The 14,052-nt window shown below is 41.8% G+C and overlaps 1 protein-coding gene across 1 annotated transcript in view; it reads right to left on the bottom strand.

Moving 5' to 3' along the window:
* LOC136881221 (DDB1- and CUL4-associated factor 13) overlaps positions 1-14,052 on the bottom strand; it is a 170,023-nt gene that overhangs the window by 127,244 nt on the left and 28,727 nt on the right. The window contains exon 3 of the mRNA XM_067153953.2: positions 10,353-10,547. Coding sequence (XP_067010054.1) covers positions 10,353-10,547 — 195 coding nt within the window. The remainder of the gene's footprint in view (positions 1-10,352; positions 10,548-14,052) is intronic.

Genomic DNA, 14,052 nt, shown 5'->3' with positions numbered 1-14,052 from the left:
TTTTACTTCTCCCTCTTACAGATCATTTTAAACTCAAATCACCTGGCTGCATAATACGCCCATTATCGGATGGTTTCGGCATGATAAGTTTTTGCACTATTCTTTTATTCTCATAAGTTTTTGCACTATTCTTTTATTCTCAACTCCAATCGAATTTTACAAGAAATTCTTGGATCTTCAAGTATACAGTGATCTAACGCCACAACAAGAACATAGTGCTCAATATTTTAATGCATACAGACTCCATTCTATTGTGTTTTATCCTATTCGACTAGATGGAATTTAATTCCATGCATCCACACTTTGATTTTTAAAATGTTAAATTGTATAGGCAATAGTTTTACACTGACTGACAGAGCAAATGCAACACCAAGAAGGAGTGGTTCGAAAGGGATGAAAGTTGGGGAAAAAACAGAGACGGCACGGGCGAATAATTGATGTTTATTTCAAACCGATATGCAGGTTACACAATACGCACGGCATCGACTCAGTAGGATGTAGGACCACCGCGAGCAGCGATGCACGCAGAAACACGTCGAGGTACAGAGTCAATAAGAGTGCGGATGGTGTCCTGAGGGATGGTTCTCCATTCTCTGTCAACCATTTGCCACAGTTGGTCGTCCGTACGAGGCTGGGGCAGAGTTTGCAAACGGCGTCCAATGAGATCCCACACGTGTTCGATTGGTGAGAGATCCGGAGAGTACGCTGGCCACGGAAGCATCTGTACACCTCGTAGAGCCTGTTGGGAGATGCAAGCAGTGTGTGGGCGGGCATTATCCTGCTGAAACAGAGCATTGGGCAGCCCCTGAAGGTACGGGAGTGCCACCGGCCGCAGCACATGCTGCACGTAGCGGTGGGCATTTAACGTGCCTTGAATACGCACTAGAGGTGACGTGGAATCATACGCAATAGCGCCCCAAACCATGATGACGCGGTGTCTAGCGGTAGGGCGCTCCACAGTCACTGCCGGATTTGACCTTTCTCCACGCCGAAGCCACACTCGTCTGCGGTGACTATCACTGACAGAACAGAAGCGTGACTCATCGGAGAACACGACGTTCCGCCATTCCCTCATCCAAGTCGCTCTAGCCCGGCACCATGCCAGGCGTGCACGTCTATGCTGTGGAGTCAATGGTAGTCTTCTGAGCGGACGCAGGGAGTGCAGGCCTCCTTCAACCAATCGACGGGAAATTGTTCTGGTCGATTTTGGAACAGCCAGGGTGTCTTGCACATGCTGAAGAATGGCGGTTGACGTGGCGTGCGGGGCTGCCTCCGCTTGGCGGCGGATGCGCCGATCCTCGCGTGCTGACGTCACTCGGGCTGCGCCTGGACCCCTCGCACGTGCCACATGTCCCTGTGCCAACCATCTTCGCCACAGGCGCTGCACCGTGGACACATCCCTATGGGTATCGGCTGCGATTTGACGAAGCGACCAACCTGCCTTCTCAGAACGATCACCATACCCCTCGTAAAGTCGTCTGTCTGCTGGAAATGCCTCCGTTGACGGCGGCCTGGCATTCTTAGCTATACACGTGTCCTGTGGCATACGACAACACGTTCTACAATGACTGTCGGCTGAGAAATCACGGTACGAAGTGGGCCATTCGCCAACGCCGTGTCCCATTTATCGTTCGCTACGTGCGCAGCACAGCGGCGCATTTCACATCATGAGCATACCTCAGTGACGTCAGTCTACCCTGCAATTGGCATAAAGTTCTGACCACTCCTTCTTGGTGTTGCATTTGCTCTGTCAGTCAGTGTAGATTTCTTAATAGGGGGCCCCCCTTTTTATTAGGTCTTTTTGTGTACAGGAATTTTAATTTTAATTTGACTAGCTGATAAAGGGAATGTATATAGATTCCCGAAACATGTACTAGACTTATGTAAATAAATATAAGTAATTAATATTTAATACTGATTAGGCGGACCATCTACCTACATATTTGTTGTGATCAAGTCAATACGGATCAAATACCGGCCACTATGGCCAAGATTATTAACAGTGATTATGCCAGCCAGGCTAGAAAAATGATAAATTCAAGAATACCAAAGTTAAAATTCTTAGTATTTCAAAAGACCTGAACTTTCTCAAGAAATGTATTAAAAGTACCTAAACATTTGAATTCAGTACAAAAGAGGGGTAGATTGCAGTATCACGAAATGAGAAACACAGCGGAAAATTAATCAATTGTGGATTAAATATGAAATTAGGTTTTTACACCTAAAAAAAAACAAAGATGAACAACACACTTTTTGAATTACACTTACTTATCACTATTCAGATTTTGGTTTTGGAGTGGGAGGAGGTGCAATTTAATATTAACATCTCATTATTTTCAATACTAAAGAAAAAACAAGAAGTTTTGGACAGAAAATACCAGAAATTCATTGATGACAAGCGCATCACAAGCAAGAAAATGCGAAACAATATAACACACATACATACATTTTATACGCCACTTAATAACCTAACCAATGTTGAGTTCAACGAAGATGAGGTTGAGATCTTAAGTAAAGGTCCTAAACATAACTGGCCACTTACGAGTAAGACCATTCAAAACAGGGAATTAGTGAAACTAATAGCGGAATCTGAAGTAGCAATTACAGAGGTCCCTATAGACAAACAAGAGAATATGAGGTTCGAGGCCAAAAAGAAAATTTGTAAAATAATAGAACATAAGACTAACGCAGATGTCAAAATAAATAATAATCTCCGAATGATCAACAAGAAGATCAAAGATTAACAACATAATCATTACGAAGGCTGATAAGGGTAATACTATAGTTTTGTTGAATAAAGAAGATTACGTTAGTAAAACGAATGATTTTTTGAAGGGAGATAAGTTTCGTCAGATAAAGAAGGACCCCACTAACAATATGCAAAAGACATTCAAGCAAATTTTAACTAATACTAACTTCCTGATGGATTCGAAAGAAGCAAGACGCTTGGTAAATATGAACCCAGGATTACCTAAATTGAGGGCAATGCCTAAGGTGCACAAAGAAGGTACACCTATTAGACTGGTCGTAAACTTAAAAAAACAGTCCTACATATAAAACGACCAAATTTATACACACGTTTTTAAAGAAATATTATAGATTTAACGTAGACACCAGCCTTCGCAATACCATTGATTTTTGTGACAGGGCAAAAAAACATCATTTTATCGCAACATAATACCATCCATAGCTTTGATGTTAAAGATATGTACTCGAACATCCCGATTATGGAGACTATTAACATTGTTAAAGCTAACTTGAATACACACAGCCCTTTGAGTAAAGTAGAGATAGACGAATTCATCAACTTATTAACGTTCACGCTAGAAAATAACTTTTTTTACACTGACTGACAGAGCAAATGCAACACCAAGAAGGAGTGGTCAGAACTTTATGCCAATTGCAGGGTAGACTGACGTCACTGAGGTATGCTCATGATGTGAAATGCGCTGCTGTGCTGCGCACGTAGCGAACGATAAATGGGACACGGCGTTGGCGACTGGCCCACTTCGTACCGTGATTTCTCAGCCGACAGTCATTGTAGAACGTGTTGTCGTGTGCCACAGGACACAGTATAGCTAAGAATGCCAGGCCGCCGTCAACGGAGGCATTTCCAGCAGACAGACGACTTTACGAGGGGTATGGTGATCGGGCTGAGAAGGGCAGGTTGGTCGCTTCGTCAAATCGCAGCCGATACCCATAGGGATGTGTCCACGGTGCAGCGCCTGTGGCGAAGATGGTTGGCGCAGGGACATGTGGCACGTGCGAGGGGTCCAGGCGCAGCCCGATTGAAGTCAGCACGCGAGGATCGGCGCATCCGCCGCCAAGCGGTGGCAGCCCCGCACGCCACGTCAACCGCCATTCTTCAGCATGTGCAAGACACCCTGGCTGTTCCAATATCGACCAGAACAATTTCCCGTCGATTGGTTGAAGGAGGCCTGCACTCCCGGCGTCCGCTCAGAAGACTACCATTGACTCCACAGCATAGACGTGCACGCCTGGCATGATGCCGGGCTAGAGCGACTTGGATGAGGGAATGGCGGAACATCGTGTTCTCCGATGAGTCACGCTTCTGTTCTGTCAGTGATAGTCACCGCAGACGAGTGTGGCGTCGGCGTGGAGAAAGGTCAAATCCGGCAGTAACTGTGGAGCGCCCTACTGCTAGACAACGCGGCATCCGGGTTTGGGGCTCTATTGCGTATGATTCCACGTCACCTCTAGTGCGTATTCAAGGCACGTTAAATGCCCACCGCTACGTGCAGCATGTGCTGCGGCCGGTGGCACTCCCGTACCTTCAGGGGCTGCCCAATGCTCTGTTTCAGCAGGATAATGCCCGCCCACACACTGCTCGCATCTCCCAACAGGCTCTACGAGGTGTACAGATGCTTCCGTGGCCAGCGTACTCTCCGGATCTCTCACCAATCGAACACGTGTGGGATCTCATTGGACGCCGTTTGCAAACTCTGCCCCAGCCTCGTACGGACGACCAACTGTGGCAAATGGTTGACAGAGAATGGAGAACCATCCCTCAGGACACCATCCGCGCTCTTATTAACTCTGTACCTCGACGTGTTTCTGCGTGCATCGCCGCTCGCGGTGGTCCTACATCCTACTGAGTCGATGCCGTGCGCATTGTGTAACCTGCATATCGGTTTGAAATAAACATAAATTATTCTTCCGTGCCGACTCTGTTTTTTCCCCAACTTTCATTCCTTTCGAACCACTCCTCCTTGGTGTTGCATTTGCTCTGTCAGTCAGTGTACTTTTAATAACAACGTGTATAAACAAGTTAATGGGTTAGCCATGGGATCACCAGCATCTGGCATCCTTGCGGATATATATATGGACCACATGGAATCTAATAAAATAGTCGGTGAAATAAGAGGATTAGATTTATGGTTGCGGTTTGTCAATGACACATTTGTTATCATTAACGAACAGGACCTCAAACCAAACGAGTTGTTAGACCAGTTAAACAACTTAGATAAACACATAACGTTTACAATTGAATCGGAAGATAATAAAAGTTTAAACTACCTAGACGTAAACAGTAACTAGAGAAAATAAAAACCTTGTTTATCATGTATTCAGAAAGCCTACACATACAGATATTGTTATCAGGAAAAACTCAAACCACCCGGGAGAACACAAGAAAGCGGCATTTTATAGCCTGATTAATAGAGCAGTAAGAACACCACTAGATAGAAGTGAATTTATTAAAGAGATAAACATTATCCCAGATATTGCCAGAAGAAACAGTTACACTACGAGTTATGTTAACAAGATGAAGAGTAAGGTCATGAATAGACCTAACACTCTACTTGTTAATACGAAAACCGAGCTCGATAGCTGCAGTCGCTTAAGTGCGGCCAGTATCCAGTAATCGGGAGATAGTGGGTTCGAGCCCCACTGTCGGCAGCCCTGAAGATGGTTTTCCGTGGTTTCCCATTTTTACACCAGGCAAATGCCGGGGCTGTACCTTAATTAAGGCCACAGCCACTTCCTTCCACTTCCTGGGCCTTTCCTATCCCATCGTCGCCATAAGACATATCTGTGTCGGTGCGACGTAAAGCAAATAGCAAAAAAAAAAAGTTAATACGAAAGAAAAGAAGAAATTTGCAACATTCACTTATATTAACAAACAATCATATGGCTTGGTTAAACTCTTTAGGAAACACAACATCCACGTATCCTTTAGGACCGATGATAAGAATAATAATAATAATAATAATAATAATAATAATAATAATAATAATAATAATAATAATAATAATAAAAATAATAATAACAACAACAACATTTTGTTCAACTCGAATAGCGTAAACACCAGTAGCATTTTCAGTAAGTCGGAAGTATATAAATTGTCTTGCCAAGACAAAAAAAAGTATATAGGACAGTCGGGGAGGAGTGTGTCGGTACGGTATAAAGAGCATGTGAATGCACAAAGGCATTCTAGATACTCTGCTATGTGCAAACACATGCACGAAAATAATCATCACTTCACTAATATTGAATGGGTCATGGTTCTATTACACCCGCTAAACAAAGGTAAAAGAATGAATACCCTTGAAAAGTTAAAAATTTACATGCTACAAAAATTTGACAATGAAAATAGCCTTAACGAGCACATGGCAGAGGATAACCAGTTGTTTAAATTGGTGACGCAATACGCGAGAGCAAAAGAGAAGGAAGAAAAGCGCGTAAGAAGGGAAGTATGACGTTAGCACACAGGGGCAGTACTCTCCCCTAATCCGTCCATTTACCGCGCCTCCCAATGCAACTCCGCAATCAGTCGCCAAACAACCTCAGCCGCTTTTATATATCCTTAATAGTTATATGACAGCCTCACGTACTTCTTGTATCATTATATTGGTAGGTTTTAATAACTTTACGCGTTGTATTCTCATTTTGTTTGTTATAGTCCTCCGACCACAGTTTCTATTTTACTTCTCCCTCTTACAGATCATTTTAAGCTCACATCACCTGGCTGCATAACATGCCCATTATCGGATGGTTTCGGCATGATAATAAGTTTTTGCACTATTCTTTTATTCTCAACTCCAATTGAATTTTACAAGAAATTCTTGGATCTAACGCCACAACAAGAACATAGCGCTCAATATTTTAATGCATACAGACTCCATTCTATTGTGTTTTATCCTATTCGACTAGAGGGAATTCAATTCCATGCATCCACACTTTGATTTTTTAAATGTTAAATTGTATAGGCAATAGTTTTAGAATTCTTAATGGGGGCCCCCCTTTTTATTAGGTCTTTTTGTGTACAGGAATTTTAATTTTAATTTGACTAGCTGATGAAGGGAATGTATATAGATTCTCTAAACAATACCACCCGAATGCGATGCTAAGATAGTCACTTATACAAGTTCACCGCCGATTGCTTTTCCAGTACAGTACCTAGTTAATCTTATTATCACAGTGACAGGGCGTTACCACCAAGATCCACAAGTATGTCTTAGCCGTCCTTTCGAGAGATAAAGTTTATTGAAAAACACTTGACCGAGGGTTTAGCGTTGATGGAACTGAAATTTCTGGACGACTGATCCGGGAAATCGTTTCTTCGAGGAAGGGATAATGCGGGATTTTTACAATGTGATTTAATTACGATGATCACGGGACCACGTAATTTGAACGCATTTTCCGAGAAAATGTAGTACATGTACTGTACCCACATTTTGTTTGACCTTTCTTGTCAGTCGGTATTTGATGCTAAATTAACGATGGAAAAAATGGAAAACTTAAGAGTAAACTAGACGCATTAGCATCAACTCCACTACTGCAACCACACCAGAAATTTAATGTGCTTTCAACCTACATTTGCCCATATTTGATCTACAAATTCCACAGCACACCTTTACATCGAATACCTGCAAGTTTCCTAACTGATACTGACAAACTTATCAAAAGCACCTTGAAAGAAGTTCTTCAGCTTCCAATAGATACACCAGATAGCATGTTATACTCCAATAAAAAGCATAAAGGACTCGGCCTTTTCAAGTGTGGTTAGGAGGCTTATCTACAGCACATAAATTCATGCCAAGTTCTCCAACAATCCAACAATATACACATTAACCATACCAGAGACCTCCATGCAGCAACAGAGAAGTGCTTCGAAAAACATAGCCTACTCCTGAATACCGATTACTAATCAGTCAATGTCTCGCTCCTACGACAACAACTCCGTGAGAAAGAATTCGATGCCTGGTGTGCCTTACCACAAATGGGTAAGGGTGCTATATTGTATAAGGAGTATACATAAGCCAATCAGTGGGTAAGAAAACCCGAACGTTTAACCAGTAGTGACTGGAGAAATGCCATAAAACTAACAGCAAATGTAGTTCCAATTCGTGCGTTATCTGGCAGCTCCCGAGACAATAAACACTGTCGGCGTTGCCACAGTGAGATTGAAACACTTGGTCACGTCTTGGGTTCCTGTCTATTTAATGACACCCTACAGAATTCACGACATCATCGTATACGATCTATGATTCCTGAAGCCCTGAGAGAAAAGCATTATACAGTCTACGAGGAGGTACATGGATTGTCTCAGACAGGGTCAAGCCGGCGAATTGACATGATTGCTATACCACTGGGCTCAAGTAAAGGGTTCGTAACAGACCCCACAATTAGAACCAAAGCATCATCCAATCAACCACATGATGTACTCAAGGAGAAATGTAACGTATATGAACCTACAATCCCATACTATGCCGAGAAATAGCATCTGGACTCCATAGATGTATTAGGATTGATGATAGGAGCACGAGGCACCATTACTCACACATTTCACAACTTTTGTAAGAAATTTAATTTGCATAACCAATTTATTAAGGACATTGGGTTAGCAGCTCTGAAAGGATCATTAGCAATGGTCAAAAATCATCTATACTCTTAGCTACGTCTTTGTCATATGAGGAGTCCCTCATGGATTTCAAAATTATTGACTGGTACACATTTTTAATTACTGTATTAAGTAGGCTTTAATATAGTATACTTATCATTTATGGACATATTATAAACGACCCTTGTGGTTATTAATCAAATTTTTATGTAAGTTTTTTTCTTTTTGGCAATCTCCAAATGGGAGAAGCAGAAATAAAGGCATTTCTCTCTCTCAAATGTCACCACCGGCCACTGTATTTATCCCGATCTCCTTAATATTTCCACTTCAGGGATAGTGTCATGGTACAGTAGAAATAAAAGGGTTAGCACAGGACAGGGTGGCATGGAGAGCTGCATGAAACCAGTCTACAGACTGATGACTCCAACAACAACAACATAAAAATGATTCCTTAAAGTGGAACAAAGTACCCCAGTTTACTGCATATAAAATTATGCTTTTTGTATCTATGTAAAATTATATATTGTACTTTTAGAAATCATACTAAAAACAGATATGATAATGTATATATTTGGGTAGGAGGAAATACAATCAGCAACTAGATGTATGCAGATGATACCCTCATCATAGCATTGAGCGCCAGGGAGATGGAAATTATCATGATCCAGCTCACTAGAACCAGCAGGGAGTGTGGAATCGAGATCAATGTTTGCAAGACAAAGGTCAGAATCGTGGCCCTGGCAAACAACAACTTGACACACCTGAGATAAATAGAAGGTTTTGAAGTGGTGAGCAGAATTGTTTATCTCACTGCCCTGATAACAAACAACAGGAGCTGCTGGAATGAGATCAGGAGACGCCTTCCAAAAGCCACGCAACGTTACGGCGAAAATGACCAAGATTTAGAAAGACAGAGCCAGTACTAACAACACCAAACATCGGCTGGTAAATGTTCCGGTTTTCCCCATTACCACGTACGCAGATGAAACCTGGACAATTCATAAAGCCAACAGAAGGAATATTGAAGCACTGGAGATGTGGGTGCACCGCCGAGTTCTAAGAGTATCCTGGGCCGAGTACTGGACAAACACTTCTGTCCTAGAAGAGCTCAAGGTCAGCAATAGGCTCATGAAGATGATTAGCCTGGCCTATTTCAGATACTTTCGCCAAATATTAAGGAGGAATGGAGCTACGGAAAAGATGAACGTAGAGGGCAAAGTGCAAGGACCTAATGAAGAGCTCCCCCAAGATGGACTGACCAGATGAAAGAGTTGGTTGGGAGGAGTTCTCTACATCAAGAAACGCATCTAGCAAAAACTCTGTAACCACAAGACATGCCCCGCAACCTGTGACGGGTACATGGATAGGAGAGAGAGAAAGAGAGAGAGAGATTAGTAATGGAAAGGAAAAAACAAGTGACAAATCAAGTCAGATATAGAAAGAATAGAACAGAGGGAGCAGTAGAAAAGTAGATGATGACAAACATATAACATAAGGACAAAAATCATCTTCATACACTACCATCTTAAGATGGATAGGCCCCCTCAACAATCCCACTTAAGAAGGTGAAATCTGGTGTCAGTACATAGACTACTCATGCCGAATAACAACAAGGAGTCTGCTCAAGCCCTCACTCCACATGAACACTGGCAAGAGGTTGGATTTTGCCCAGGCCTTTGGTACTTAATCTACTGATTGTATACCATGATCTCCTACCCTGCCAGCAAACACTGTGATGGTAAAAATTTCTTCCTCCACGAAGACTAAAACCACCTAACTACTGAGTCAGCCCATAAAGACTTACCGTAATACCTTAACGATCATGACCACCAGGTGGGCATTCTAAAATATCAACTAACTGCAAAGAGATTTGATCCTGCAACACTGAGCACATGAGGTACATGTTTAACCAACTGAGCAATACTTCCAGAGAATGTTTAAAACCAATTATTTAGAAATTTAATAATATATTATAAACTTAACAAGTTACCTTGCTGATAACTGTATCAATGGGATCATTACTGACCCCATCACCTACGTCTGTATCCCAAGTCTTTATATTTTTGTCATCTCCTACAGATATCAGTCTGCTGCCATCTGGAACAAAAGTCATTCCCCGCACAAAACCACTGTGAGCCTGAATACTGCAGACACATTCTTGCTGAGGAAGATCCCAATAGCGAATCTGAGAGGAAAGTGAAACAAAATATTTTAAATTATATAAATCTTCCAAAACTGACACAAAATTTAGTGATTCACATTGAGAAACAGGATACTAACATATACAAATGATAATGTGAGCAGAGAGTACAACAAATAAGAGAAACAAGGAAAAATATGAAGGATCATCAGTAACAGCTAGCTAATTAAAACAATTTGTTGCAGACAGAGCTATGGTGGAAAAAATTCCTTTCTCTTACCAGACTACTATATTTCACCGCATAATCGTCGCACTTTTCAAACCAAAATTTTCAATAAAATAGCAGGGTGCGACTGACAAGCAAAGAATATTTTAATACCAGTATTTGTGTTACTAAAAAAAAAAAAATATATAACTAAATTGTATTTGATAAAGTTTCTACAAACACGGCAAAAAACAAAATAAAACTTAAATTCTCATCCACATATGTTTACAGTAATCACATCATTCACAAAACAAACACATGCATCTATGCATACTGGAGCAGTTGATACTTCCATGAGAGTACCTAATAAACACAAAACAGGAAACTATATACCCCCAGGACACAGTGAGGTCCACTTGAGAGGAAGTACAAGGGCTGCAAGCAGGGGTATACCTACTCGTAAATTTCTGAATACCGGAATATTTGATTATGTATTATAGCAGACCACAAGAATGTGGCCAATGGCAACAAGCGGCTGGTTACATGACAATGTTATAAAAAAAGAACGCATTCGTTACGATGTTTACCACTGATAAGGACAATATTAACATTTTTCATGAATTAGACTCATTTTGTTGTCATTTGCCTACACGTTCTGATACCAGTGCACCCCTGGTAGCAAGGCTTTGAAAGCCAAACTAGAAAACAAGTGCGAGTGTGGTGCCAGAATTCCCGGGCAATGTTGCCGACAAGAATAAATTACAGCCTTACATATTTGAAACGAAAACTCATAATATGACACTGATTGTCTCACGACCACATTGTCAAACTACCAATAAGCCATGCGTCGTATGTATACCGGTATTATTTATTTATAAGTTGTGCGACATCTCGCAAACAGGACTGTGTTGTTAAATTGCCCATAAGCCATATACTTATTTAAATTGCGCATTCATATGCAATTTACATTGAAGTTCCATTTACATTTTAAGCACCTTGATGAACGAAATTTGAGTATGCGACAATTCTGTGATGACATTTTAAATTAAATTCAGAAAAAAAAGAACGGTTCATGGTGTGGGTTACTGTAGTCACGTCCTAGTTCGTGAATCATGGGCAAAGGCTGAGTGGCCTAGTAAGTGGTCCTGAGAGTCGGGATACCAGTTGCTACGGAATGGGAGTGGGCATCTCGGACATATTCTCATTCATGGCCCTCCTTCTGCTAGGGCGGCTAGGACTATACAATTCACCAGTGGTCCATAACCCGTTAGAGGAGAGATCCTCACTTGGACTATGTGCAAGTAGGGCAGCATCCTGCTTCATGAATCGACCGGGCTCAGAACATTTTAAGCAAGCCTCGGACCTATGGGAGTAACGGAGTCCCACTCCCATTTGACAGGCGAGGGACTTCTTGGAAGCAACTTGGCGAACAAAATGGAATTCAATGGGGAACTATCAATATTAATGAGGCTTATGGAAGAAAGAAAGTAGAACTGGCTGAGTCAGCAAAGAGGATGCATCTCGATGTGCTAGGAGTAAATGATATTCGGGTAACGGGAGATAACGAGGAAGAGATAGGAGATTATAAAGTGTATTTGACGGGTGTTAGAAAGGGAAGGACAGAGTCTGGGGTAGGGCTATTTATCAGGAATACCATTGCACGCAACAGAGTTTCTGTTAGGTACGTACATGAGCGAATGATGTGGGTAGATTTGTCAGTAGGAGGAATTAGGACTAGAACTGTGTCCGTGTATTCACCATGTGAGGGTGCAGATGAGGACGAAGTTGACAAGTTTTATGAAGCATTGAGTGACATCGTCGTCAGGGTCAAAAGCAAGGATAGAATAGTGCTAATGGGCGATTTCAATGTGAGAGTTGAGAATAGAACTGAAGGATACGAAAGCGTGATTGGTAAATGTGGGGAAGATATGGAAGCTAATGGGAATGGGAAGCGTCGGCTGGACTTCTGTGCTAGTATGGGTTTAGCAGTTACGAATACATTCTTCAAGCATAAGGTTATTCACCGCTACACATGGGAGACTAGGGGTACCAGATCCATAATAGACTGTATCTTAACCGACTTCGAATTCAGGAAATCTGTTAGGAATGTACGACTTTTCCGGGGATTTTTCGATGATACAGACCACTATCTGATCTGTAGTGAACTAAGTATCTGTAGGCCTAAGGTAGAGAAAGTGAAATCTGTCTGCAAACGAATAAGGGTGGAAAATCTCCAAGATGAGGAAATGAGACAGAAGTACATGGATATGATTAGTGAGGAAGTTTCGAACAATAGACAGTAAGCAGGTTCAGGATATAGAAAGTGAACGGGTGGCATACAGGGACGCTGTAGTAGAAACAGCCAAGGAATGTCTAAGAACAACTGTGTGTAAAGACGGGAAAAGGCGAACATCTTGCTGGAATGATGAAGTGAGAGCAGCTTGTAAACGTAAAAAGAAGGCTTATCAGAAACAACTGCAAACAAGGGCCGAAGCAGACAGGGATATGTACGTAGATGAAAGAAACAGAGCGAAACTAATAGTTGTTGAATAAAAAAAGAAGTCGTAGGAAGATTTTGGTAATAACCTGGAAAGGCTAGGTCAAGCAGCAGAGAAACCTTTCTGGACAGTAATAAAGAAAGGAAGGGAGGGAAAAAGGATATGAACAGTGTTTTAAGTAATTCAGGTGAACTCATAATAGATCCCAGGGAATCACTGGAGAGGTGGAGGGAATATTTTGAACATCTTCTCAATGTAAAAGGAAATCATCCTGGTGGTGATGCGAACAGCCAAGCTCATGGGGAGGAGGAAAATGATGTTGGTGAAATTACGCTTGAGGAAGTGGAAAGGATAGTAAATAAACTCCATTGCCATAAAGCAGCAGGAATAGATGAAATTAGACCTGAAATGGTGAAGTATAGTGGGAAGGCAGGGATGAAATGGCTTCATAGAGCAGTAAAATTAGCGTGGAGTGTTGGTAAGGTACCTTCAGATTGGACAAAAGCAGTAATTGCACCTATCTATAAGCAAGGGAACAGGGAGGACTGCAACAACTATCGAGGTATCTCATTGATGAGTATACCAGACAAAGTATTCACTGGCATCTTCGAAGGGAGGGTGCGATCAGACGTTGAGAGCAAGTTGGATGAAACCCAGTGTGGTTTCAGACCACAGAGGGGCTGTCAAGATCAGATTTTCAGTATGCGCCAGGTAATTGAAAAATGCTACAAGAGGAATAGGCAGTTGTGTTTATGTTTCGTAGATCTAGAGAAAGCATATGACAAGGTACCGAGGGAAAATATGTTTGCTATACTGGGGGACTGTGGAATTAAAGGTAGATTATTAA

Source organism: Anabrus simplex, chromosome 1 (genome assembly GCF_040414725.1).
Source record: "Anabrus simplex isolate iqAnaSimp1 chromosome 1, ASM4041472v1, whole genome shotgun sequence".
In the NCBI taxonomy this organism is placed as follows: Eukaryota; Metazoa; Arthropoda; class Insecta; order Orthoptera; family Tettigoniidae; genus Anabrus; species Anabrus simplex.
Note: the sequence above shows the minus strand (reverse complement) of the source record. Positions and strands in the feature narration are given on the sequence as shown.